General features: G+C 41.5%; 1 protein-coding gene across 2 annotated transcripts; it reads left to right on the top strand.

Moving 5' to 3' along the window:
* The first annotated feature begins 37 nt into the window (after positions 1-37).
* Positions 38-27,576, top strand: tnpo1 (transportin 1). 2 transcript variants are annotated; one of them, XM_053875542.1, is made up of 25 exons: positions 38-203; positions 320-433; positions 2,656-2,731; positions 3,505-3,654; positions 4,783-4,889; positions 10,746-10,879; positions 10,969-11,050; positions 11,494-11,616; positions 11,684-11,802; positions 12,004-12,064; positions 12,844-13,012; positions 13,391-13,543; positions 13,614-13,839; positions 13,911-14,082; positions 14,218-14,304; positions 14,372-14,479; positions 15,621-15,779; positions 15,848-15,935; positions 16,011-16,109; positions 16,703-16,798; positions 19,477-19,552; positions 21,992-22,091; positions 22,167-22,241; positions 22,305-22,442; positions 23,538-27,576. In XM_053875542.1, the coding sequence occupies exons 2-24, from the start codon at positions 329-331 to the stop codon at positions 22,410-22,412; spliced, it is 2,673 nt and encodes an 890-aa protein (XP_053731517.1). In that variant the 5' UTR covers positions 38-203; positions 320-328; the 3' UTR covers positions 22,413-22,442; positions 23,538-27,576. The 2 variants fall into 2 exon arrangements, 1 of the variants encoding a protein (XP_053731517.1); XR_008415821.1 differs by lacking the exons at positions 19,477-19,552; positions 22,305-22,442; positions 23,538-27,576.
* Positions 27,577-27,792: the final 216 nt, after the last annotated feature.

Here is a 27,792-nt window from a genome sequence, read left to right as displayed (position 1 = left end):
CGATGTTAAACATAACTGTCTCGCACTAGGACCGCTCGGCTCCGTGTCAGCTGACGCGACAGCCACTTATATACGTCGCTGGTGTATTTGGGCCGCAGCTTCTTCAGCTTGTCCCTGGCGTCACAGGCCCATGTCCGTCATCCCAGACACACAATTCACCTGAAGACAGCGCAACCTCTCATCCGTCTGCTGAGCACCTAAAGGTATCACAACCTTCCCGGAGTGACATCAGCACTGGCTCCATCCTTCTGCTCGCTCCGCGCGCCGCGTTGCGTTCACGTCCTCCCTTGTTAGCCTGTAATCATTTCTTTATCCGCAGCAAGAAAACATGGAGTGTGTTTGGAAGCCAGACGAGCAAGGACTTCAACAAATCGTACAGCTGCTGAAAGAGTCACAGTCTCCAGACACGTCCACGCAGAGATCCGTCCAGCAAGTATCCTTTTCCCCACCAAAATAATGTTTACGTCCGCGCCAATGTCACTTAGACTCAACAGGCTAACGATAGCTGCTGCTAGCACTTTTACAAACAGGTACGCAGGTGTGTAGAATGATTCAGCTTATTGTTTATCAGCATAAAAACAATACACGACAATCGCAAAGTCAACTATCTGCATGTGCTTCTATCTAAAATGCAGGTTTCTTTGTTCGTAAGAGGCTTCTAGTTTGCTACTGAAATGCGTCTGATATGACAATTATCTCCATAACCACCAATGCGCCGTTTTCATAAAAGTATTGACATGATCGACTATAAATCAAACTTAAACTTGACTCTGAATTCACAATCTGCCATGTATATATGCCGACGAAAAATGTGGATACATGAGCATTAAGTAGCACGGTGTTGTAATGACCTCATGACTGCGCGTCCCCCAAAACAATCTGTTGTCCTTGTATATGTGATGTTGATGCGTTATTAATCTTTGCTCCACAAAGCGTCAAGTTAGCAGTCCATAGTTGTGTGTTTTGAATCTCAGTCTAATGTTGAACATCGGGATTTATCTGTAAATATTAGTCGTGGTTGGATGGATGTTTTTTTTTATCTGTCCACTATATGTTTTTGTTACTATTGCCTCAATAATAATAATAACAATATGTGATAATGCTGATTTAGTTTTATTCATGGAACTTTAAGCACAAAAAAATGTAAAATCTAATCACAGCCCTCTCAAACTGTGCCCATGTTGTTGACATCTGACTTGATCGTATAATTTGAAATGTGTCATTGGTATCTCTCTAGCATAGAGATTATTACCTTCCTTTGTCAGTCTCCAGTTGATGCAAAAAGAATGGGTTTGACTTTAATAAATGCAGAGATACGGCAGAGCTCTCATCCCTCGTCTCCCAGTGACTTCATGTTGTCATAGAGATGACAGCATCAGGCTCTCCTATGTTTGCGAAAACATTTGATATGTTCAAGATTCTCTCTGAGGCACTGTGTTGTTTCACTGCTTAATTACTCGCCTTTACTGGATTCTAATAATCTGCAGGCAAAGTTTAAACTCAATGCACTCTCTGTGTTAATTATTTTCCAACACACTGTTAATTAAGTTTGATTTTTGGAGTGATTACTGCACTTTCTCGCGTGGCTGCTGCTCTGCTTCTTTAACCGTCATGTGCTGCGAGTCGTTACTCACAGAAATGAGCTGCTGTAATAAATACACCACTTGGCACTCACTGGACAACACACACACACACACACACACACACACACACACACACACACACACACACACACACACACTCACACACACACACACACACACACACACACACACACACACAGACACAGCTGTCATATTTATAAGTGTTCACACACACTCTACAACATATACGTGCAGACACACCATCTTGTTGCTACATGCCTTGCAAACACACACATCATGCATTCGCACTGTCTCACACTAGTTTACTTTGAGAGACACATTTTCTGGTCCTGAGCTTTCATGCATACATTCATGGTCACCTTCAGACAAGTTCACTTGGGTCACTGTGTAAATGTATTCAGAGAATGTGTCAATAAAAGCACCACTTAAGCAGAAAGAAAAGAAACGATGCATCTCCACCACTGCACAGAAAGAGGTGCCACACTTGCATGGTTGCAGGCAGGCAGTTGGCACAAGGTACTGGAGGAGTGTGTAGTCAGGTAGGCATGCATGAACTGTGGCGGTATCAGTGGACAATAATGGTCAATAAAGAAACAAATACAGGCAGAGAGACAGATATTTGTATCACAAGGATGCCGGTGTCTACATTCAGTCAGGATTGGGAAGGTACAGACGTAGCTGGAAGGCAGATGAACGACTGCAGTCCGGCTTACATGTGGAGGAATGTATCGTGGCAGGCTGGCATTGAGTTGGTTGTCTGAGTCTAGCTGGTGCAAAGAGCAATGGACTACTTAGTAGCCAGGCAGGAAGCATGGCTGCTGGAGGGCAGACAGGTGGAGGGATGTCTTGTATAGCTGCAGACAGGCGGGATCGGAGGTGGAACTGTAGCTGTTATGAACCGTGGTTGTCACAAAGACGAGGAGTAAGAAGCACAACAACTGGCAAAGACAAATAACATGTACACACACACCATCTTAACCGCCAGCGAAATGTCTAACATGTTCCCATCACTTGCACAAGTCATATCTTCTTCCTAAGCTATGTCTCTCAGCGACTGGAGCAGCTCAACCAGTTTCCAGACTTCAACAACTATTTGATCTTTGTTTTGACGAAACTAAAATCAGAGGGTAAGCTGCCTCTCTTTTTGTGCCTGTGTGCTGAAACATTCCAAATATGTATACATATTTTTTAACAATATCTAACCGTGGGGCAACTCCTCCGTCTGACCTGATGGCATCTCTGCCTTGGATGAGGAGACTCTGGGAATATGGGTCGCTCTAATTTTAAACCTAATTCCTGGCGCTGCCGGACTCTTGGCTGAGTGTCTGCACACTACATGACCTAAATGTTGAGGAGATATTTTCAGAGGCGGCTGAACTTTTGCTCTTTGTGTACATGAAATCAACCGAAGTCAATTACATTCAACTGCAATGGCGCTGCTGGGTAAGGTTATCGAGCAGTGAGACAAGTTTGGCTGTGGAAATTTGATCAGCTTTAATCCAAAAGCTTGCCTGTCTCTCTGTGTTCAGACTCATAATGTAGTTGTGGCGCATTTGCATTCTCCCGCATCAGACAGAAAAGTGATGACATCATGATGTGTCATAACCTCCTGAGGTCATGTTTCTGTCCAAGAATGTCCATCTGGAGGAATTAAATCTGGTTAAAAAAAAAGTCTAGTGGATATGAAAATGACCTCATCGGGCTGGTGTTTAAAATGTCCTGTGTCCACAGAGTAAAATTCACACTTGAATTTGGGTGAATGATCTGTGAGTGATTTATGATGGTTAATTGGTGATTATTGTGAGGCATATATATATATATATATATATATATATATATAATTTGACCATGATTTTGCATGTTTTTCTTCTAATTTTGCTGGTCATTATCCCTGTGCAAGATGAGCCAACCCGTTCGCTCAGTGGTCTGATTCTGAAGAACAACGTGCGAGCTCACTTCCAGACTTTCCCCAGCGAGGTGGCAGAGTTCATCAAGAATGAATGTCTCCAGAATATCGGAGACACGTCTCCACTGATCCGGGCCACAGTGGGTGAGTCTTGAGCAGGTCTTTGTATGCTGACAAGATTTTTTGAGTTGTAACTTTTCATTCTGGAAAGGTCTTGTATGTTGTCCAAATGTAAAGGTCCAAGATCAGGGGTTGCTTACCGGTAGTTTGGGAACCAGAGGTAGATCAGCTTTGCTACATACGACACATGAAGTTATTCCACCTTGTGTTGGTGTCAATCTATGATAAACGTTTTTATATACCTCTTCAAGCTGGAAAAAATAGAAAAACCATGCTGAATGCCGCAATTATTCTGTCAAAAGGACAACTGAAAAACATTTAGTTTGATGTGAGACGTCGCAGGTGAATCTCTGGAGACTGTGCTATGTCCGTGAAATATTTACATACTGTAGCGGGACTCTGAGACGGAGAGCACTGCATTTATGAAAGTTTCCACTCAGGATGTTTTCTTAAGTTTCAGATTGTTTCTAAAGTTTCAGGTGGCTCATGAACACTGCACCTGACTCCAAAACGGCGACGGATCTGGTTGTTTCTGTTTCCATTTCTGTGTAAACAACACCTGAGAAAGGCTGATCATTTTGCTGGGTGACAGTAATAATTATTTCTTATCATCCCGAATGTCACGCTGGTACCGACGGGTGTTTCTAAGCGTCCTGCTGCTGAGGAACCAGTAGTCTCACTTTCATGAGCCCAGAAAACACTCCGTGCTCCGTCAAGTGCTGGCTCTTTAAATGGCGTGTTTAATGTTGACGTGCTTCCCTGCACAGCATTTTCCCGTGCATGTGCTGCAGGATGCAAACTTTAAATGACAGATTGCTGCTTCACGGCTGCTGCTTAATGAGCAGCGAGTAGGGAGGAGCGGATACGTCACAACCAGCTGGGCTTCATCAGAGCGCCGGCTGTCACACGTGATGAGTTGTTGTGATCGGCAATGACGGGTAGCGATCGGCATTGACCGATCACGCTGAAATCGGCCGATCATGATCGGTGGCCGATTGATCCGAGCATCCATACTAAATACACGAATGCTCAGAGGTTAAACAAGTTTGTGTTGGGGGCATCGTTTTTCAACCAGTGTGCTGGTGCGAACAATTTCAAGTCCTCAGTAAAAGTTTTGCTGCTAGTTCTCCTAATTGTGAATCCTCCAAACAGGGATCCTCATCACCACGATTGCCTCGAAGGGAGAGCTACAGAACTGGCCAGAGCTTCTGCCCAAACTTTGTCAGCTGCTGGACTCTGAAGACTACAACACGTGTGAGGTGAGTCAGTCGTTCAAGGCCAAGTGTTTTTTGTCCATTTGAGCTGACAGAGGAAGTTGAGTTTTTCTCAAAGGTTCCCTGCTGTGTATTTTGTATGTTAAGTTAAATCAGTTTTTTTGGTCCACTGACTTATACTTGGCTGCGACTTGCAAATATTGAAATGACCAAGGAGTTAACATTACATGATATCTGTGATGCACCCAGGTTGGTTCTCCATTACAGAAGTCTTGTGTGATTAAACAATGAGATGAACAAAGCTGTAGACACTTCATTGTAACATTATTATTATTATTTTAAACTAATCACTTCATCTCGGTGGAAATTGATGTTTACAGTTTATTTTTTACAAAGCACCTTGTCGGGAGCGGAATGGGCTGGTGGTGGGACTTTGGACGCCCTGTTTCAAAATACTAGCTGAAAGCCTGAGCTTAACCCTTTGGGTGCAAATTTGGTTGTGAAATTTTTAACATTGATATGAAGGCATGCTGTGAAAGAAGAACCTTCAGTGTGACTTAAGATTTAGGATGCAAGTAAATTCAGTCCTGCATATTCATATGCATGTTCTGTGACGTCATGTGGTGGCAGCCATCGTCAATCACATAACTTTTACCAATGCTTTGTCAAATGCCGCAGTGTTGCCTTTTGTAGTGTTGCGCCTTCATAGCGCCGTCCGACACCTCCTCGTCTTGATGAATTGTTGTGTATATTCTTATTTTTGAAACTAAATGCTAAATGGAGGAGCATATTTCTTTCACACTTGGCGTCTTGCTGTTTCTGTAGTTAATGCTAACATATATAGATGCATCAGAGGACCCCTTTTGTGCTGAAGTCAGTCACTAGTACTCTGAATGAAAAACGTGTTTGGATCGTGCCAGTCGTGAGTGTTTGTGCATCAGACCTCTGACTTTTTCTATGTCTGAACATTGCCATGTGAAAAATGGTGGCCCACTGATCCGGCGGCAACTGCACGGTTTCCTGCTGACCCTATTAGCCCGACGCAGTCTCACAGCTGGAGTGACAGATTATGAATTCAGCATAAAAACCATACGACCTCATTTTGAGAGTTTGTAGACGTGTCAACAGAGCAGCCCGTGTAATATTCTCTCATCTCATTGCCCCTTGCGTAAAGCGGGAATCGGCTCACTGATGGAATGTAGGAGGGTTTGCTCGGAAACATGATTCAAAGAGACGTCGCCTCGCGACACTATAGGTGACACCCAAATATAGTCAATGGGTGGTCGCTACTTGTTTGGGGTGTTATTTTTATCTAAAGACTTATTCACACATTTTTGTTACCACACTGTTCCAGAGAGGGCAGCAGTGGGTGCAGGTTTCTATTCCAACCGTTGAAGCACATGCAGTTTAACCAGTGAGGTGACAGCTGAAACTGATTACAGTCTTCAGACACCTGGTTGGTGATGCTATCTGTGCTAGTTGGGTCAGAACTGAAACCTGCTCCACCCCGGTCCGGTTTGGACACCCCTGCACTAGTGCGACAATACTAGATGGAGCTATGTGTCTAAGTTCCATACATACTTGTGATCATGCAGGGTTTCCGCCAGGATTTTTTGAAACTGTGGTGGAGCCACTGCAGCACCACACCGTCGCTCCCCTCATGCGTGCCAAATGCTTCACTTGAGATGTGCAAACAATGGACTTCAGTCATTATGTTTCTTCATGGATTTTCTTGCAAGTAACACGGTGAAAACCGGCATCTTCATGTCCACATCCATGATGTATAATGTCATCCGTTTGTTTTGATGTTTCCACTTTAACACGTTCGATCGCATGAGATTTCATCTTTGAAAAGAGATAATTTTTCTGATGGTGTGGCAGCTCTCATTTAAGCTGTGGCGGCTTGCATTTAAACATGTTTATATGTGGCGGAAACAGCCCCGTGATGATGCTTGGCAGTCAATATTGACATGGATGGTTCTCAGAATCAGTTGCTTGGTGTCTCATGTCTTTGTTATTTGGGGCACTTGAGAAATCAACCAGGCGATATTGCCAGGTCGACCTGAACTGAGCCAGGTGTTTTAATATATGACATGATGTCGTTGAATGTGTGGCTGTGCTGGGTATCCATGGTGATTTGGCTCGCTTTCCAAGATTTAATGTTTTGATGCACATTCAGTGTGAGATGCTGCAGTTTCTACAAGAATACACAACTGACACATCCCGCTGCCTGAATTTCAGACGCGTCTCGATTTGATGACTAAATCCCGATGTCCTCAGACAGAGCTTGCAGCTCTTCTGGCTAGACGCTCCGCTCCTGGTGCCAGTTCAATCTTCAGCCTGAGAAGTTAATCTGACGTGTCTCTGCTGCAGATTTGCTCATATGGGACGTCTGGTCCGTAATGATTGTATTCCTGCTTGCCTTTTCCTCCCCGGGACTGCAGCCCTTATGAAGCCTTTGCTCAGCTTCCCCATCACGCCGACTCTCGTCTCCCTGGAAGGCGAGATGATTAATGATGCCATTTTCCTGTGGCGGAGATAGATGCAGCGCGTTATTTAGAAATTAAATCCATCATCTCTTGCCGTCAAGAATCATGTCGAGAGCCTGGAGTGAGTCAGGAAACTGTGACCAGTATTCTGACATTCATATTATTTACTTGACAGTCTGTCAGATTTGTTCATTGGTTGAAGAATCAGTGTATGATGCCGATATTTATTATTCCCTCCCTAGTATATCTATTTTTTTAGTTTTAGTAATTACTATTGATAATTATAAAACATTGCTTGAGGCAGCTGTTAAGTCCTACCTTCAGAAGTTGAGATGTTCTCTGTGCTTGTGTGGGTTTCCTCTAGGCACTCTGGTTTCCTCCCACAGAGCTCACTTGATCGCTCTAAATTCTCTGTTCTTGCTTCTGTGCACCCTATGAAAGAACCAAGGGTGGCGATGTGTAAAATGCCTTTGTGATAATAGACATGCGTTTGTCCTGTGTGAAGGTCGTCTGAGCAACAAGGGAATGCTGAAGGCCACTCTGTCGAGCACACAAACGTCTCGATCAATACATGTCTCATTCCACGGTTGCAAAGTCATGTGGAAGATTGTTTGACCTCTTGTGACCTGGGTTGACATGACCATGATCATTGCTTACTTTGTTATGCTTAGATGTTATCTCCCATGCTTTATACACTTTTATTACAGCCCCTCTAATGAGCTGGTAATATAGTCATTATGCAAGTATTGCAATTTATATTTAAGTATTGTTCCTCATGTATGTGTAATATTAGATTTAAGTTTTGTTACACATTTTTGCATCTTTTGTTTCCTATTGGTTTATTTTTTATATTAGTTTATTTTTAATTAATGATGGGTCGTATTTAAAATATACCATTTTGAAAGTGTAATTAAGAAGGCAATACTATGTGGAAATTTGGTTTGTTAGGAAAAGGCAGAATATTAGTCACGACAGGTCTTTCTGAAATACAGAGAAACTATATGGAAAAAATGAAACTTGGCTGTAAAATGAACATTAATTAGGAATTAAGATTATTTCTTTCTTTTATTTCTAGTTTTAGATTTTACAAAACATTCTGTCCCTGTTTCGCCTGAATTTTTTGTCTTGGAATGTAGCCAAGGCACTCGTATCAGCTTTTTTAACTGACTGCATGTTGAGTCAACAACGCAGCTCGTATAGATAATATGCAAATTGTTGTTCCTGTTTCTCTGCCACAGTTCTGGTTCTGCCTCTGTCGACAGGGGATGATAGTTCAGCCCTCAGTCGAGGCATGTGAGTGGTGCAGCTGATCAAAGCCAGAGTGCTTGGAATTGGATTATGTAGCAAACTTCCTGTTGAGATTTCTTTTCAGTCCTACTCAGAAGTCAAGTCTCATGTCAACTGAGAGGGAAAAAGAGGGAAAATGAAATGGAAAATAAAATGTAGTGACATATTTAATAATGACAAAGAATTATTGAAGACCACAAACTGATTTAATTCAGAAAATTTAGTGATTTAAAAAAAAATGACGTTTGAATGACACTGTAGTTGCATTGATATTTATATTTGAACAAACGTCCTGTATGTATTAGGGATGCACTAAAATTTGTGGCTGAAGCCGAAATAAAATGTAAAATGCTTAACCTAATCTCAAATCTGGTTAAGTTTTTAAAATATTACATAAAAAGTCTCAAATACATATTTACACATGTTTTCATAGTAAATATTGAAATTATTGTTTTTTTACAATAAATATATATTTCAGCCTTTTCTTAAAAAAAAAAGTATTGGGAAGGAAATAAAAGCAGAATATTTCATTTTGCACTTATACTATGACAGAATAATAGCTACGACAATATTGAAAACTAAAAAAAATAATTAAAACTTAAAACTCCAAACCACTGCAAGTAGTTTCTCTATTTACTTCAGTTTTTTTTCTTCCTCCAAATATTACACTGATGTGCCATAGCAGTTCATGAACATGTACAATATTTAATGGGAAAAAGAAAAAGTCGTTTTGACAGTCACATTTGCTGACGTGCGCTCTTAAAATGTTGGCCTTCACCTTGGAGCTTCCACTTGTCACCTTCTTCCATTTATCCTCCACGTTTCTTTCAGTCGTTCCATATGCCCGTCAGTTGAAAGGCCTAAGAACGGTTGCTATGGAAACCAATTTCAGACAGAGCCGTGCCAAATCCTGCGTCTCGTTCTTTACGTCTCATCGCGGCGGTGAGTGTCTGCAGCCCGTTGTGAGCGTGCATACTAACTCTCAGCCGAGCAGCTGCTGTGCAGAACAATGTGTCGGGCAGATTTCGGAACGTTCCGCTCGCGCTGCCGCTCCCCCGGCTGTGGAGAAGGTTATTGGAGCAGAAGTGGCTGATTGCTGTTGTGGATCATGGATGAGCAGGCTGCAACGTTGAATATCCATTGTCACGTTATTGAATGAAACAGTGGGATCGATATCTGGAGCGGCATCCCAAATCAGTTTTCGGACTACGTTACTCACCAAATGCAATTGCGAGGCATACACTTCTGTCACATTTCAGGATGCACAAACTCATTTGTGGGCAGTAGGCTTTCCTTTTTGAGCTTCAAAAGTTAGGGTCACAATATACATGAGGATCAAGATGGTATTGTTTAAAAGGTGAATAATGACACTTGAACTCTATGTAACTGATTTTGCTCACTCATTTGTGGACAATACTCTATTTTGATTATTGTGTTAATGCAGATACATGTAGGCTGAGTGTTCATTCAGGGAATAAATTCACTCATTAAAGGATCAGTGTTTACAGGTAATCAAGATTATGCAATATGTTGTCTATTCTAGCATTGAAATGTAAACTTAGAAAAGTCATTTCATTATCTCTTGTCACACAAATAAGTATAAAGTTACTACTGCTGTCAATAGATTCACATTCTTAATCGCGCTAAAGCTGAGTTAACTCGAGATTAATGGTAAATTAATCACACATTTTGTTTTGCTTAAAAGAAGATGTCATCAATGCCAGGGTGGCCAGCAATTCTTTCCTCATAAAAACATTTGTTTACTCCAACAACTCAACATAACAGATACTGTGAAGGACATTCTTTAGATAGACTCAGAGGCACTGAAGAGGCTCAACAACATGCTAACAGCATCACATTAGAAACATGATAGGCTACTCTGGTGTTATTAAGACAAGCACATCAAAGACTCTCTTGTTTGAGTGTCGTAGTGTTATGCAAGTTAAATATGTGCTTATGTTAGTTTCAGATTTTATTTTCTCGCTCACATTTGAAGGTCAGTAAATTTGTGTGAGAGAATTGTGTCACAAATGTCTCTTCACGTTTGAGGAACTGACTCCTCGCCAGTTTTTCGTCATCCTGCTCAGGGCAACGTCTGTAAATTCTGATCTTTGATCTTCCCTAGGGGGCATTTGGTGCTCTACAGAAGATCTGTGAAGACTCTGCCGAGATACTGGACAGCGACATGTTGGATCGCCCATTGAACATCATGATCCCCAAGTTTTTACAGTTCTTCAAACACAGCAGCCCAAAGATCAGGTCACTTCCTGCAATTGTTTTGAATTAAATATGTTCCGGTTGATGTTAATCTCGTGAAGTTCCAATCCCTTCTTTCATTGCCTCTGCAGGTCTCATGCCATTGCCTGTGTCAATCAGTTCATCATCAGCAGAACTCAAGCTCTGATGCTGCACATCGACCCATTTATTGAGGCAAGTGTCAGTGGACTGAAACAGTTGGGGTTTATGGTTTGGATGTGTAACTCTATGGAGTGTCCACTGGAGGTAAAATCCACAGGTTTGTTAACTGCTGATTAGATTGGCACTTTTTTTTTTTTTTTTAAAAAAGGTTGGGCCCCCGGTGGCCTCCATGTAACCGTTAATCTGAAGTTATGTTAGGTGTGGGCAGTGGATCAGGTGAAGAGGCCTTGATTTCCCTCTCTCTGTAAACCAGAATATTTTGTCTGGCTATCCAAGGTCTCACTAACTAATGCCGTACCATCTTGGTTGAAGTACACCGAAGCTCAAATCTCCCATGATTCTTTCGTGTCTGCCGTATCTGACCATCCCACTTCAGAGACCATTTGTGACAGAGTGGAGAATACCCATCCTCCCCTGGTCTACAGTGAAAATCAATCTTGTTTTTTGCCTTTTAGAACTTGTTTGCACTGGCTACAGATGAAGAGCCAGAGGTGAGGAAGAACGTGTGTCGAGCTCTAGTCATGCTACTGGAGGTCCGTCTAGATCGGCTCCTCCCACACATGCACAACATCATCGAGGTGAGTTCGTGGAAGAGACTCATGATCCTCATACTTTGTTTTAAAACTCTTGTTTGTGCTCTGGTAGTACATGCTGCTGAGGACGCAAGACCAGGACGAGAACGTGGCTCTGGAGGCCTGCGAGTTCTGGCTGACTCTGGCTGAGCAGCCAGTGTGCAAGGAGGTTCTGTGCGGTCACCTCTCCCAGTAAGCCAACATGCACTCATGCACCTCTGACACTGAGGTATTAACACTGTGATTCATGGGACGTTGAGAGACCTTCAGCTCCCTGTTCTGATTAAGACCCCCTCTGCTCGACCTCGGCTGTCACATCCCTCACTGTCTTGTCCCATTAAACCGAGTCTGATACACTGTTCTGGCTTGACCTCCCGATTCTCCTCTCCACAGACTCACCCCGGTCCTGGTGAATGGCATGAAATACTCGGAGATCGACATCATCCTGCTCAAGGTCTGTGTCATGTCACTGTCATGTTTGTGCTTGCTTTAAATCATCTATATGAGGCTGGGTGACAGGTGATGCTCCTCCATGACCATGTGTCAAAATGAATTGCGTGATATTCAGAAATTATGGGATGGGAGCGTCTTATCATTTGGTGTCGCATGGTGTTGTCATTATAATTTGTTTTCCTGCTTCAATTTTTGTTTCCGATACTTGGGTTGGATTCATATTGGGATTCTTTGTCTTGACGCCATTCATATAGTGAGTCTGATTTATTAATATATCTTTGAAAATGTAACCTTCCTTCTTAACCTCTTTGAAAATGTCCCAGAGACATTTGGTCAAAGTGGTGGCTGTGGTTGTATTCATGTATTATGTGGAGTTTTATTCACTTATTTACACAGCAGTTTATTTGCATTAAGCTTAGTGAACTTTGTGGGCTAAATTGCGTCAGTGATTGATTGACCTAAGACTCAAGCAAATGAGGCTTTTTCTGGTAGCGTGGTGCAAGCATCAGCAACTCGAAACCAGCAACAAGTCCTTGGTCTACATTTGAAAATAGTGTTTGATCGGCTGCTCTGTTGAGCCGGAGGTGGGCTTCAGCCTGTCTTATCGTCTGTCTCTCTGGAAACGGATATGACCTGTGAAAAAAACAAAAGTATTTGTGTAATGTTGTGTATTGTTGTTTTTTGCCCAGCCCTAGTTGTTATAGCAACAATCTGATCACTCGTTCCCGAGTGTGTCAATGCCATCGGAGAACATTCAACATTCAATGTCTTTGTCTTCAGGGTGACATCGAGGAAGACGAAGCCATTCCTGACAACGAGCAAGATATCAGGCCACGCTTCCACCGCTCTCGCACCGTCGCCCAGCAACACGAGGGTGACGGCATTGAGGACGAGGAAGACGATGATGATGAGCTGGATGATGACGACACCATCTCCGACTGGAACCTGCGTGAGTTGCTTCTCAATGCTGACCCTTTTTCAGTCCTTTCTGCTGCCCTTGATCAGATCACAGCCCACAGCCTCTGTCTCAAAATATGTCATCACGATTCACTTTTTCCACAAACCCTGTAAACTCCAGATTTTTTCTCTCTTGTTATCAGCTTGGTCTGTTTTAGCTAGTCCCCACAGTTAGCTATTCCAGATAACACAAACATGTTCGACAACCGGAGGTGTTGTTAAGTATCCTAAGCCCTGAGAATGTCAAGATGAGGGCGATATTTTCCTGCCCTTTCAGGAGACTACAAATGTGCCACTGTCACTAAAGGACTGTCAAAAAACTTGATTAAAATTTGCTGGGAATTCTTAAGCGATCCAACTTCAATTTTAGGGAAGTGTTCAGCTGCCGCGTTGGACGTGTTGGCAAACGTGTTCAGAGACGACCTACTGCTGCACATCCTCCCTCTGCTCAAAGAGCTGCTGTTCCACCCCGAGTGGGTCGTCAAGGAGTCCGGCATCCTGGTTTTGGGGGCCATCGCTGAAGGTAGGTTACTAACACTCATGATTGTGTGGCTGAAGATGTATTCCTGCTCTGAACTTGTCCTTGTGTCCAGGCTGCATGCAGGGAATGATCCCATACTTGCCGGAGCTCATCCCTCATCTGGTCCAGTGTCTGTCGGACAAGAAAGCCCTGGTGAGGTCAATCACCTGCTGGACCCTGAGCCGCTACGCCCACTGGGTGGTGAGTCAGCCTCCAGACATTTACCTGAAGCCACTGATGACTGAGCTGCTGAAGCGCATTCTGGACAGCAACAAGCGAGTGCAGGAGGCGGCGTGTAGGTGAGTGAGAGCTGCGGTTCGTGGCCTCAACGTTCTCCCGAGCTTCATCTGGTGTCTTCTCTCAACGGCAGTGCCTTTGCCACGTTGGAGGAGGAGGCGTGCACCGAGCTGGTCCCATACTTAGCCTTCATCCTGGACACTCTGGTGTTTGCCTTCAACAAGTACCAGCACAAGAACCTGCTGATTCTGTACGACGCCATCGGAACACTGGCAGACTCAGTGGGACACCATCTTAATAAACCAGTAAGCACAGAACCGTTTCTGAAGCCTTGTCTGAATGGTTGGCTGAAAATAGTCATTTTGAAACCTGGAAAACAAAGTTTCTGTGGTTAAAAAAATTCCACACATATGTATTGAAATGTTGTTCTCTTCCATCAGGAGTACATCCAGATGTTGATGCCTCCTCTGATCCAGAAGTGGAACCAGCTGAAAGATGAAGACAAAGATCTCTTCCCTTTATTAGAAGTGAGTTTGATTGAACCCTCAAAAGTTTGACCAACCCCTGAGTCTCACTGTTCTCCGTCACCTGTAGTGCCTGTCATCAGTGGCCACTGCCTTGCAGAGTGGCTTCCTGCCCTACTGCGAGCCCGTCTACCAGCGCTGTGTCAACCTGGTGCAGAAGACACTGGCACAGTCCATGGTGAGTGTGGACAAGCACTTAAGAATCATGTGACATTGTTTTCCCTTTCCTCTGTCAGTTGAGCACCCGATGACATCTGCATGAAAATCTTCTGTGATCGACCTTTTAGCTCCCAAAACAATTCAGACTGAGGATCTAATTACTGTAAATACTGTTAAATAATGGCGACCTTTCCCGCAGCAAATTTTTTCTCATAATTGAAACTGTTGCTGACATGACTGTGACCTTTTGGTTCTGTTCTTGAGACACTGTTGTATTACTTTATTACAGCTTTTTTTCTCTCATTATAATAGTAGCCTTGACTGGGTTTACTGTCTAGAGGTAACTTTAAGTTTTGTGGTAGAGAGGTCTCCCAGGTACATGCTGAAATGTACAACTCCTACAATGGAGTAGACTTTAATCAACTCTTACGATTTTTCTTTTTGGCCTTTAAGAGTGAAACATTTTATATTTTCGTACAAGTCTTTTATATCTATTATATTATATATCTATTAATGACACCACCATGTTTTCTTAGCTCAGTTTAGTTTTTTTTTTTTGGCATATGCTAATATTTCTTCAATAATTTTTGTGTCTTTAATTTTACCTTGCATTCAGCTCAAATTTGTTTATGGTTTTGTGCCTCCTCAGTGTGATTTCAGATTTTTCAGATTTCATATTTATGACTTCTTGCTCTCCTAGTTCAGCGACTTGTTGCACCTGTGGCAAATTATTCATTTTTGGGAGTCATCCAGGTCATTGTTTTAGACCTCAGTAATGTGTGTAACAGTAGTGTCAGTAGCTCCAAGTTTTCTCAAACTTAAAAGGATTTTCTACAGGACTTTCGACTTAACACAATTGTGCTTTGGCCGAGGTTCCTTTGGTGATGGTGGTTGTGGTTCTGACACTGATCGAGCTTTAGGATTCAGTGCTCTCACTGCTGTGACTCTGGTTCCATTCCCTGTCAAGGAATTAGGTTTTAGTTCTCTAAAAGCTCTTTATCGGCAGAGGTTTGCAATCTCTGACTGCTTTTCTAGATTTTTTTTAAATAGCAAATAAGACCTCAATGCCCTTGCCTTTTTTTCCCCTTGGATACTGTATATCTAATGATGTGCATTTTGGTCATTGAATTCGTACGTCTCTTTCTCGCTTCTCCACTCAGCTGCATCAGTCTCAGCCAGACCAGTACGAAGCCCCGGACAAAGACTTCATGATTGTGGCTCTAGACCTTCTGAGTGGCCTGGCAGAGGGTTTGGGGGGAACCATCGAGCAGCTGGTCGCTCGCAGCAACATCCTCACTCTCATGTTCCAGTGTGTTCAGGTTTGTTCAGGGTTTCTGCGCTCAATGCTCTCCTTTGCTCCACTCACCTTGGTTTCATGATCACGCAGGACAAGATGCCAGAGGTGCGCCAGAGCTCATTTGCTCTGCTGGGAGATCTGACCAAAGCTTGTTTCCAACATGTCAAGCCCTGCATCGGTACGTCCTCCACTTTAATTCAAACAGTCATGTCGTTTTATTCGTGCTTACCTCTCTCTACTGTCCTCGTCCTAGCTGAGTTCATGCCCATACTGGGGACAAACCTGAACCCAGAGTTGATATCTGTGTGCAATAATGCAACCTGGGCCATCGGAGAGATTTCTATACAAATGGGTGAGTGTATTTGCTTTTCTTACGTCTTTAATATGTTTGGTACAAAGATTTCAACACTTTCCTTGGAAGATAAGCTTTACTTTGACTTAAACTCTCCAAATATGACTAAAAAAAACACCATCTACCTTTTAACTGGAATAGGTGCACAAAAACATTTCCCCCATGATATTGTGAATATGATTTATTTTTATTTGATGATTTATCATCTTACATGTTCAGAGATTTGAGAACTGCTGTCACAGGTTATGGGTCAAGATGTTCTCATATGATGTTCATATGTTTGTCCTCATTCTTGTTGTGGACAAAAAAAAAGTTTCACATTTTTTATCAAATTAAAACTGGTGTTGTCAATCTTCATTTAAACCTTCAAATCAATACCAACAGGATAAATGGTCAAAAATGACTTGTAGCTATAAATGAAAACATGTTCCCATATGAAGAAATCATACAAAGATAAGTGGACCAATAGCTCATTCCCCTCAAACAGAAGGGGTCCTGGAACCACATATAAATCTTTATCTGCTCTCTCACTTGTGATATGCGTCCCTGGTGAGACAGGATGTCTTGACTGTCTGTTCCTCTGCCCTGAACAGGCCTTGATATGCAGCCATATGTTGCCATGGTGCTGCACCAGCTTGTGGAGATCATTAACAGGCCTAACACTCCAAAGACGCTTCTGGAAAACACAGGTACCACTATGTGGCAGTGCTGAGCCGCCCAGCCAGAGAGAGGTCGCCACACACGCACACACGCTCTCTCACTCCCACACATACGTACGTACACCCTCCCACTTTTTCTTCAGGAATCACTCACACACATACCGACTAGTCTCTTGAGCCATGAGTCTTAACTGGACTCACCAGTTCTCCTCGAAGAATGTCACTTATTTCTAGCCACTCATCGGCTTGCTGACTGCACAGCCTGTAAACAGAGATGATAGATCAGCAGGGCCAAACCCTGGTGTGAAATTCTTTACCGGAACATTTCGCACTCCACGTTCACTCTGATACATTAAACCACAGCGAGCTAGTTGGCCAGTGACATCCACACATAGTTAACCAGCTAACTGATGAACTCCTCTGAAGGTTACACTCTGCTCTTGCTCAACCCTGAAATTTCCTCATTTGGTGAGCTATAGGGCTGAAATGTGATCTGCAAGAGCGACGTGTAACTTACCAAAACGAGGGACTGTGTAGAAGTTTATGTTTGTTGGCTGTCAGTTTGTTTTTATTTACTGTTCTTTAAATGTGATGCATATCTGCCTATAGATGTTAAATGTTGTTAAACTGTTTGATGCAGGATTCTTTAAAGCACTTTTTGACATTCAGATTCAGAGCTGCACAGTATTCTTGAGACTTTTCTTGCTCCTCTGTTCAGAGCTTTGTGGTACAGATACTGTACCTCACAAAACAAAAAACAAGCAAACTTTTAAAATGCTACTATTTATAGGTAAGCTACTCAGCTAATCCATGGTAATGTTGCTCATAAGCTAACAGAAGGTTGTCAGTTCACAGTTTTATTCAAGTTGGTAAATACTCCAATACACCAAATTGAGCTTTGGTATGAGGTTTTTAAAATTATCATTTAGATGTTATTAAAAAAACACACTCAATGTTTAAAATGTACCCTTGTAATGTGATTTTCACTGCCTTTTTTATGTACACTTGATACACTGGATGTGTAGCAGGTGATCTAATGCAAAATGTTTAAGATTTGCAAAAAATATTTCATCATCGTGAATCCTTGTTTGAGTCTAAAAGGTTAGCGATTCTTTGTTGTTTGGCTAATCTCCTATGCAACCATAAACTTGTGTTGAGTAGTTTAGTACTCTGAATGTTTTATGTTTACTGAATATTGTGCAGCTCTGTTACTGCAACGCTAACATGGACAGCAAACTGAGACTGAAGTGGAGTTAAGGGCTCTTAAGTAGTCAGTTGAGTCGATGACATAGTTCATATTCACTTATATTAAGGGGGTTTCTTCCACAACTAAATTGCACACAAAACTCACTATTTTAGGTTCACTAAGCTATTAATACTGAACAACACTGGATAGAAACTATTGCAACTTTTAATGAAAACTGAAAAAACAAACAATATGAAACACAGTAAGGGTTTGATATTATATAAATAACTTTTATTCCCTTTTCAATAACATATTATGACATCACTGATGACGTATTAATAAAAATGGAGTCTTATTATTTTTTTAAAGCTGCATATTAGTCGTTTTATGATGACATAAACACCCATATCGGTGCTGATACATTGGCTAGCACACAATCGGCGCAGGCCTACTTTTTGTTGCTTACTGGCCACAGCAAACAAACATACAAAAACAAAAAAGTTTCCAGTGATATTTTAGCAGGAAGAACCAGTAGATCTTGTTTTATTGTAAAGCAGTTGCACCCTCATTAGTGTCTTTTTATATGCTAATAGTTGTTTAGCGTCATGTGGCAACATTTCCTGAGAGGTTTCTCTCAGTTTCTTACTGTTTTTACGTATTAAATTAAAAACTGGAAAATGAAGTCCTGTTAGTTTGAACATGACTATAATTCCACGAAAGCTTTCCTTTGTCCTTAAGTACATTCAATTGAACGACTTTATTGCTAGGAAATTTGCATATCTATTGAACACCATTAGAGGGGGAAATGCCACAGGTTCATGTCTATTATTTTCTCTTGTTTTTGCTGTCCATGTTTGTGTCAATTGGCTGAACAAGTAGGGGTGTCTGGGTCCCCCGCCCTACCGATCCTGCACTGAACTGGATTCTAATGAGCATACCATCTGCTTTCTGCATGTGTCATTGGACTGTTCATAAATGCCTGTTTGTTAATGAGAATGTTGCATAGTTCTGTGTCTCTTAAACTTAGGTCCTCCCTCCTCTCTGCCTCATACGAAACCTGCTGTGCTGGATTCTAGTCTCCCTCCATGTAGTTGGCTTGGAGTAATTTTTTGTCTTTTCTTTTTGAAAAAAAAAAAAAAAAAAAAAAAAAAAGGGGGAATTTCTGTTGTATGTAAAATTAACACTTGTGAGTTTAAGGGAGAAAAGCAGTCATTACAAGAAAACCATCTTCAATCGTTTAATCAAACTGAGTATTTTTTTCAAGTCGATTCTCCCTTAAACGAGTTTTGTATGTTTTTTAGAGTGTCATATTTTTACATTCTTCTACACCCCCTACTGTGAACTGAAGGGGGCAGTGATGATCAACACTTGTTGTAATCTTCTGTTTATTATCATACACAGATTCTGTTGATTTATGTCTCTGAGTTGTTTGTTTTTTCTTTATTTTTTCTCCTCCCCCCTCCTCATTGCTCATGTCTTGGTTGGCGTTTGGTGGTGTGTAACCGTGATTGCGTTACCTTAGCAATAACAATTGGTCGTCTTGGTTACGTTTGTCCTCAAGAGGTGGCACCCATGCTACAGCAGTTTATAAGACCCTGGTGTGTATTATTCAATCTTTTATTTAATTCATCTGCTCTCTGCTTTTCTTCTGTCTCCTGTTGCTCCCCTCTTTTCCTCTCCCCCTCTCTGTCCTCTCCCCCTCTTTTCAGTTCTTTATCAGTTTGTAATCATTGCCAACCATGTGACTAACCCTGTCCTCTTTTAGGTCTTAAATGTGATTATTTTATTTTTTGCTTAAGTAACACTTTCATGTATTCTGTTATATTAATTTAAAGTGTTTTCTTTTTCGTCACGTCCCGATAAACCTAAAAGATGCATGGGATCAGATTAGTCACATGCTTGCTGGTTCAACAAGTCAGGATGACAAAAACTAGTTCCTCTGACCTTTTTGTTTTATTAGTCACCCAGCTGCATGTGCCTGTCCCCCCAAAAGTTCCCATATCGAAGCAGTTTAGCGCATAAAAGAAACTACTAATTATTCGATTTTTATCAGTATTATTTTTTTGCATGCTTATCTTTGCTAAGTTATATCCGGGAGTGTGTTTAGATGATTTGGGATCAATGTGGAAACACAAACACAAGTGTAGAGACAGGCTTGCTTATTTTTTTTTTAACAGGGATGCACTGATGACGATTTGGACAAGTCAATACAACCCATTGATCTACAATGAATTATAAATTAATCCAAGTCTTTGGTGCCAGTTAACAAATTTTAATGTCAGCAATCTGTTTGTAGGTAGACTGGCAAACAGGAAAGGACCCGAGAGCAGAATGACATGTCAATGGAGGCGAACACAGACACACATGGTCAAGAAAGCGAAAGGGTGTTGCAGTGTTGGCAGGCAGAATATACGGACTTGGAGAGCAGAAGATGAGTTTGCCAGGGATCAAAGTGGCAGATGAGTTGGACAGAGGGCAAGCAGGCAGTCTGTCTGAGCGTGACTGGTGGAAGGACTCGGAAGTTGGTGAAGGTGATTTGGCAGATTGAGGAGGAGCTGCAGAAACTGACTGGCTTCTATGGAAGTGTTTCAATACAGATTCATTTTAAAGGTTGTATGTAAATGCTGTAAAATTGAGAGTTCAAAGTTTTTCATTCTGAAAAAAAATTAATGTTTCTTAAATCTTTAAATAATAAAACAAACTTCAAAACCAATGGAAATAAAAAGGAGGACTTGACAAAGGAAAAAAAATCGAGATGGTTGTGTGAGGAAGGAAATGAAGAAAGGCACAAGGAAAATGTGGTATTGCTGTCACGAACGTCATCATGAGGTGTTGGTGTTTGTCTTGTTGTAGTTTTGTTTTTATGGCGCTTGTAATTCAAAGGTCTTGGAAAGGTCCTGAAGCAGTTAATTGTTGCTATAGTCAACAGTGTATATGGAGTTCTTAAGAGCTGGTGACGCAATATTGACCTCTTCTGATTTTACTGTGATTAAAGAATGTGTTTGTGCAGTTCTAAATCAGACTCGTATGGTCTGCAAAACTTTGAAAAGAGCTCTCAAATATTTGTCTGTCGGTAAACGGTGACGTCTCGCCTGCATCTGGCCACACACACGAACACTCAAACCCTGTCTGCATTACCACACTCTCAGTCATACTCTTAACGCTCACACTGACATGACAGGTCTGACTCTCATCTGGAATGAAACAAATTCTGATCTGTAGATAAATCAGAGATAAACCACTCTCCAAAATAACACTCTCCATGTGCCTTCCAACCACCATTCGTTCAAACGAGACAACAGTGTTCGGTTGTCAGCTTAGTGCAGTGGATTCGAACCGCCAATCCACAGGTTACTGAAAGTTCCGCTCGCTGACGGCCCGCTCCCAAAGGAGCAGCCTACTATGGAAGTCAAGATCCTTTGAGAAGTTAACTAAACAAATGCCGTCAGAAGTTTTTGAGCAAATATGTAGAAGGAATGAACATTTGACTGAAAAAAGAAAACACGAAAACTACTGTTAGAGCGCTGCTGACTTATTGTTTACAATGTTGGCAGGACTTCTGCCAGCCACATCATTTTTGCCTCCTGCCTCCTTTGGAGGGCGGTGCCCAGCTTTTTTTTTTATATGAATAACAATAACTTTGTTATTCATGCGTGCTTGTGAATATCACAAATATTGTTGAGAATAACTTTTTGTTTTATAGAAAGGAGGCAAACGTGTCACCAGCACTTTAAAATTAGCTGAATTTGACCCAAGTATGGAGTCTTAATTCCCTAACACCCTGAAAGAAAAGAAGTGAATGAACCAAAGAGTGTTGTGGTTGGCACTTCTACATATTATTTGCAATTGCAAGTTAATAAATAGCACAAATGGTAATTTTTGATTTGTTCAAATTACTCTCTTTGTTTCATGACTGTTTCGATAGATCTGTCTGAGTCCTTCGGTGCATCCCTGTTTGACTTACTATATTGTAGCGTGACACTTGATTGGTGCTTGTGACATGTCTGATGTTACATGTGACCGTCCTTGTTAACCAGGTGCACCTCTCTTCGAAATATAAGAGACAACGAGGAGAAAGACTCGGCATTCCGAGGAATTTGCTCCATGATCAGTGTGAATCCTGGAGGTGTCGTTCAGGTATGAGGGCATCTAGATCTTCCTCACGTTCTCTAGTAGTTTGAAAACTGAACTGGTTTGTCTTTGTTTCTTCAGGACTTTATATTCTTCTGCGACGCGGTGGCCTCCTGGGTGAACCCCAAAGATGACTTGCGAGACATGTTCTGCAAGGTCAGGCGCCTGGTTATCTTAACCGGTCGCATTTCAGTCACTCACCCCACTGTTGACTTGCAGATCCTCCATGGCTTTAAGAACCAGGTGGGAGAAGAGAACTGGAGGCGCTTCTCGGATCAGTTCCCGCTGCCACTCAAGGAGCGACTGGCCACCTTCTATGGGGTGTAGCTGTAGCCAAAACAGCGGGCTTCGTCTAAGGTCAGTGTGTGAACGCTCTGCTAACGTTCTCTAAATATTAAGTTTTGATGGAGTGGGGGATCAACAGCGCTTATAATTTGTGGGCCAAATAAAGCTAGCATTCAGGGTCTCAAACATGTTGTCACATTCTTCATTGTATTACAGTGCAGACATCCACAGGAAGGAATAAGTTGGCTAAAAACATCAACCACAGGAGGAAAGTCAACATTTTAAAACAGAATAGCACAACTACAGTGGACAAATAAAGGACATCTAATCTAATAAAAATGACCTTTACAAAAATAGAACACAATATAATTTCAAAGGTCTGTAAAGAAGTGAAAAGGTAGATGTTTTTAGAGAAAAAAAGACTGACCCTACAGGGGGAATGCTCAATAAATGTAGCCTAAAATGTAGCATGTAGGGAAAGGTATACAAGAGCCGCTTAAAAAGGGCTCCACTACACAGTAATCGACCATTAAAGAAAGACCATATTAAAATACAAATATTTGCTATGCTAAAATGAACCATGGAAAATATGAATTCCAGTAAGTCAAATGTAATAAAATATAGAAAAAGTTGATCATGGAAGTAGTGTTAAGCATCATTTTAAAATGGTCAGAGGAAGATGGAGCCCCAGAAGAAAAAACTGAACACAACAGGACGCTCAACCATCATTATATAAAAACTGGCTACAATTTAACTATTAGTGAAAATGTGACTCTATTGAAGGATGATGAAAGAGTTGAAAGAATTTTTTTTTTTTTTAAACAGGAAATTCACAGTAACTTCCCTGCAGATGAAAAAATAACTCATAAAATATAACAACAGCAAAGTCACCCCTGGAAAGGGAAAAGGATGAGGAAGAAACATTCCCCAAATGCCACATAGTAAAAGAACTGTGAGCCCAAACTGAAAAGGCGAAGAGAAATAAAAGCGGACCTGAGCCCGACAAATAGGTTTTAAAAATTTACCAAAAATGTATTGACCGTGAAGAAAAGAAAACTGAAGAAAAAGTTGAGGAAGGGGGAAGTGGATTGTTGACCAGTAAGTGTTTTTAAAGTAGTGCAACATTTTGGAGGTGGATTCCCTGACTGCCGTCTCTTCATTCCACAGGTCCGTCATGACGGGAGACTACATGGGGAACCTCTTTTACCCAGGGAACATGTTGCCCTTTACTGGGGGGGAGGATCTGCCTAAACTAAAGGGGAAGGGTGGGGGTGCCGCCCCATCCCAAACCTGGTGGACGGGGTGGGAGGGAGGTGGTACCTACAGTGCCGGGTTACCCTGCGCACCGGCCGATATACCGGGGTAGATTCACTGCCAGATTCACGGGAGGAAAACTAAAAATCCAAATCTGAACACATCTGCTAGCTTTCACCGATCGTACTGCTGACAAATTTTCAGATAAATTTGGGGGATCCAGATGAGTTTGTTTAAAACCTGATGCTTCAAATCTCCCACAGGCGAGCAGGTGATATTTATATCGGGCTGTTAGTGAGTTCTTTTTCTTTTGGGGCGTTGGCAGCATGTTTGTACCACTGTGGAGCGCTGCAGAGCATTAGCCATGTGTGTTTTGACAGTCGCTCTGTGATGACCTTTTGTAATTCCTCTTTTACAGTGTTTTGTTTCTGTGGTTTGGAGTACGGCAGTCGGCTGTAACGTAGCATCGACTGGTTTACACACCAAAATTAGGAAAACTCTGGGCTGTGATGTGTCGTCCGAGTCCATCTCTTTGTCCGGTTTTGTGAATGTAGCTAATGTCGGCGCTTGCGTGTTGGGCTGCACCGAATCAGGTTGTGACCTCTGACCTTCCCCAACCGCTGTTTCTTCGTAGACCCATTCAATATATGATTTTGCATGTAAAGTTTAAAAAAATCCCAGGTGACTGAATTATGTCTTTATGTTTAATATGTTATGTTTATGGCTTTTTTTAGACGAATTTTAGCTGCTTGTGTTTCCTCTCGCTTTTTGAAAACGATACTTCCGTTCAAACGTCGTGATTTCAGTCCACTCAGCGGCTGAACTTTTAATTGTGATCTATGAGGACATTTTCAGTTTTATCATTTTCTTTTGGGTCCCCTAAAGTTGGAGTGTTAGCATGTATCTTCTTTCAATAGCAAACTCCCAGCATGGTTGCTACATTTCAGTTCAGCATTCATGAGGCGGAAGATGGGTTGAAAAACCTGTAGAGCGAGTGACTGCTGATGGGTAGCGTCACTAGCCATGACAGTTAAGTGTCATGAAGAGACTCAGAAGTCTGAAGAGTAAAAAGTTGGTCAAAAAAAGTAGACTGTTGAAACTCAAAAGTCACAGCTGCAGAAGAAAGCCCTGACTTTACTGAGACAAATGAGCTGAATAAATAAAACATTATGAACATGCCCTAGAAGGTTCACCAAATCATGCAAAAAATCTGCGCCACCGATTCTTCAAACAACAATGACTTCTGTTGTGCAAGCTTGGGTCACATCCTGATGTTGGTGCAGCCCTGCTCGCAGCCTTTGGTACTTTGCGTCGTGAAGGAAAAAAAAAAAGGCTCCCCCCACTCCGCGAGCCGCTCGTCTTCGTCTTTTGCACAACTAATGACACGAATCCTGTGACTTCTCTCTTCTGTGACTTTGGCTGTGGGAACCTCCGTGTCCGGTTCCTCCGTGTGCTCAGAGTTCTTGGCTTCTTGTGCATGATCTGGAGGATGACTGTTGTTTATTTAAATCTTTGGGTGGTTGTGTTCTGTGGGGTATTCTCATCTCTTGCATGTTGGTGGCCCCTTGCACCCCAAACCGGCGGGATTCAGGGAGGGAAGCTGTTCATTTCAAAATCGTGTTTGTTAAATCACTGGGTCGCTGGAGTCTTCGCCCTCAAACATGTAGCTGGATGCATCGTCGTGAAGAAACTGTGAACTTCTACTACTTTATTGTCTTGATTGTGTTAGATATTTCCAAGCCTGAATGTATTCCATGATGCTTTAGTCGAGGGGAATGTACTTTCTTAACCGGTTTTCTCTGCTGGCCAGAGTGTTAAATCAAGTGCTTAGATGACGCAATGACACCACAACTAATCACTAGAAGCGACCGCTTTCAAATCAGCCTGTCCCCATGATTAATGTAGCTTGTTATGTGCCAGATTTATCTTGGTAAGAAACACTTTCATGTCAGAAGCTGCTGGAATAGTTGAGTTGTATCTAACTTTATATTTACTGTTACCTTTTTTAACAGTTTATTCTTCTTTTGGACATGTAAAAGAAGTCTGATCTTTTTGTTATGACCTTATTCTATAAATACGATTTAGTCCCTATAAACTATATAAATGGCTGCAGAAGAGAACAATTTATGTCACAAATTTCCCTCATTCAATTTTCAAATGTAATATAGGTGAGTTTAAAAAAATATTTATATATATAAAGAGAGAAATGCCACTAAGTAAAATATTTAACTGACACAGCTTTATAGTTAAGGTTTATAAAATATTTTGTTTGAATTTTGAAGTTAAACATTGAGGGAAAATGTTTAATAAGAATTCAAACTTCATTTTTTAGGATAATTGAATAAATAAGCTTAGGAGTTATGCTTTATTTATTTACAAATGTATGACAAACGGATTCTGCCAGTACCACAGAACACCATTTGTAGAGGGAAAAAAAATCGACTTCATAAAATTACTGAATTTGTTTTATTAATGCCATTTTATGGAGAATATAAAAATAACATGGTATTTAACAAAAAAATGTTGACGATTAACCTCAATAGAAATATAGAATCATTTATCGATCTGGGCAAATTAGTCATCACGTGACAGTCTAATAGCCACCGAAGCGCAGCATCTATGTTTGAGTTACGATGAGTGCATTATTATTCAGTAGCATTAAATTTCATCCACTTTCCCACGATCAGATTATGATGCCAGACTGGTGTTACATTTCAGGTACTTCATCAGTATTTCAGTCTGACTGATAGTTTAGTGGTTACCACTCACGCTTTGTACATGTATATTAACATTTTAAAGAGGATCTAAGCTGAGCCAATAAACGTAAAGTAAATGCAGATATTTGGAGGAGTTGACACCAATTGAGGAAGTGGATGTAGCATAGTTAGCGTCAAGCTAACTAGCAAAAGTCTTGTTTCCTCCCATAACATAAAGTGTGGCACATAGACTTTTTTGAGGGGGAACGGTGGCGTTAGTTTTTTGCATTGCCATCAAGTCGAGGATTCTATTCTGCTACCACGGCTATTGCTCTGAATTAGCCGAACTTGTTGGTCATAATTTCTTCTCGTCCTCTGTCTGCGTTTACTACCTCACCGCATCCATCATTTTAGCGCAACAAATATCTGGATACAGCTATTAGCACATCATGGAATACAGGGGGCGGTGTTCGTACGTGCCACTCTGTTTCGTGTCGCCAAGTGTTTTTTCGTCCCGTCACATTCCAGCTATTGTAATTTCTCCGCGGCGCCCCCTTCTGTCAGCGTGCTGTATTTGCTGCTACTCATCGTGTGTCTCTACTTGAATATGTGTGAACCTCAGGTTGTCTGTGTTTGTCGCGTCCCGCTTGGTGTGCGTTCTCCGTTGTGCATCGCTAAACAAACGAGATTAGCTCAACAATCGGAAACGACAGTGTTACGAAGCGCTGCTCTCTTAGTGACTTAAATTTATCGAGCGGCTGATATTTGAGTATTTTAAAACTTGCACATACCTTTTAGTGGAAATTCTGCGAGTGATTTTAAGTGTAACGTACACAAATGCCTTCAGAGCAGATAGTTTTAGTCGTACAAGTCAATTACAATGATCTTTCTATGAAGATTTGCTGTTAAATTTATATTTTTTAAAGTAAAGCACCCACCAATAATTACGAATGTCCGCTCGTGCCCTGCGTTTGTTCTACCAACTCGATTCGACGACTTATGCCTTCATCTTTTTTGCGAATGAAAGCATCACTTTGATAGATTTTTTTTTTTAAATAATGAGCTGCTGAATAAAAAAAAAAATGAAAAAAATGAAAAAAAAAAAACTTTTTGGGGGCCACCAAAAATTTTTGGAACATGCAAAGAATCTATATTGTACTGTAGTAAATTTTGTAATATTTGTAAGATGATCTAGTGGTGTGAGTGCGTACCATGGCTTGAATCTGTACATTGTTCCAATAAATTGTTTACATTAATACGAGTCCATCAATCAATTTTCTTGAGGTTTTCTGAGATTAGGGTCACTGCGCAGCATCTGAACTAAAGAGGCCCAGGCCTGGAAAGTCCCACCCTCCTCTTTACTGCAGTGTTCCAGGTCTCCAGAAGAGACCTCATCTTTCCAGTGTGCCCTGGGTCTGACCTTTGGTCACCTCCCAGTTGAACACCTCTTTTGTGCTGGAGACGTCCTGACA

Source organism: Synchiropus splendidus, chromosome 1 (assembly GCF_027744825.2).
Source record: "Synchiropus splendidus isolate RoL2022-P1 chromosome 1, RoL_Sspl_1.0, whole genome shotgun sequence".
Classification (NCBI taxonomy): Eukaryota; Metazoa; Chordata; class Actinopteri; order Syngnathiformes; family Callionymidae; genus Synchiropus; species Synchiropus splendidus.
This window is presented reverse-complemented; position numbering and strand designations above follow the sequence as displayed.

Bases quoted from the DNA above. Each gene is read 5' to 3' on its own strand.
- tnpo1 (XM_053875542.1), top strand. From the start codon at position 329: ATGGAGTGTGTTTGGAAGCCAGACGAGCAAGGACTTCAACAAATCGTA. The intron at 4,890-10,745 runs GTGAGTCAGTCG...GATCTTCCCTAG, and splicing joins AAGACTACAACACGTGTGAG to GGGGCATTTGGTGCTCTACA. The intron at 16,110-16,702 runs GTGAGTGTATTT...TGCCCTGAACAG, and splicing joins AGAGATTTCTATACAAATGG to GCCTTGATATGCAGCCATAT.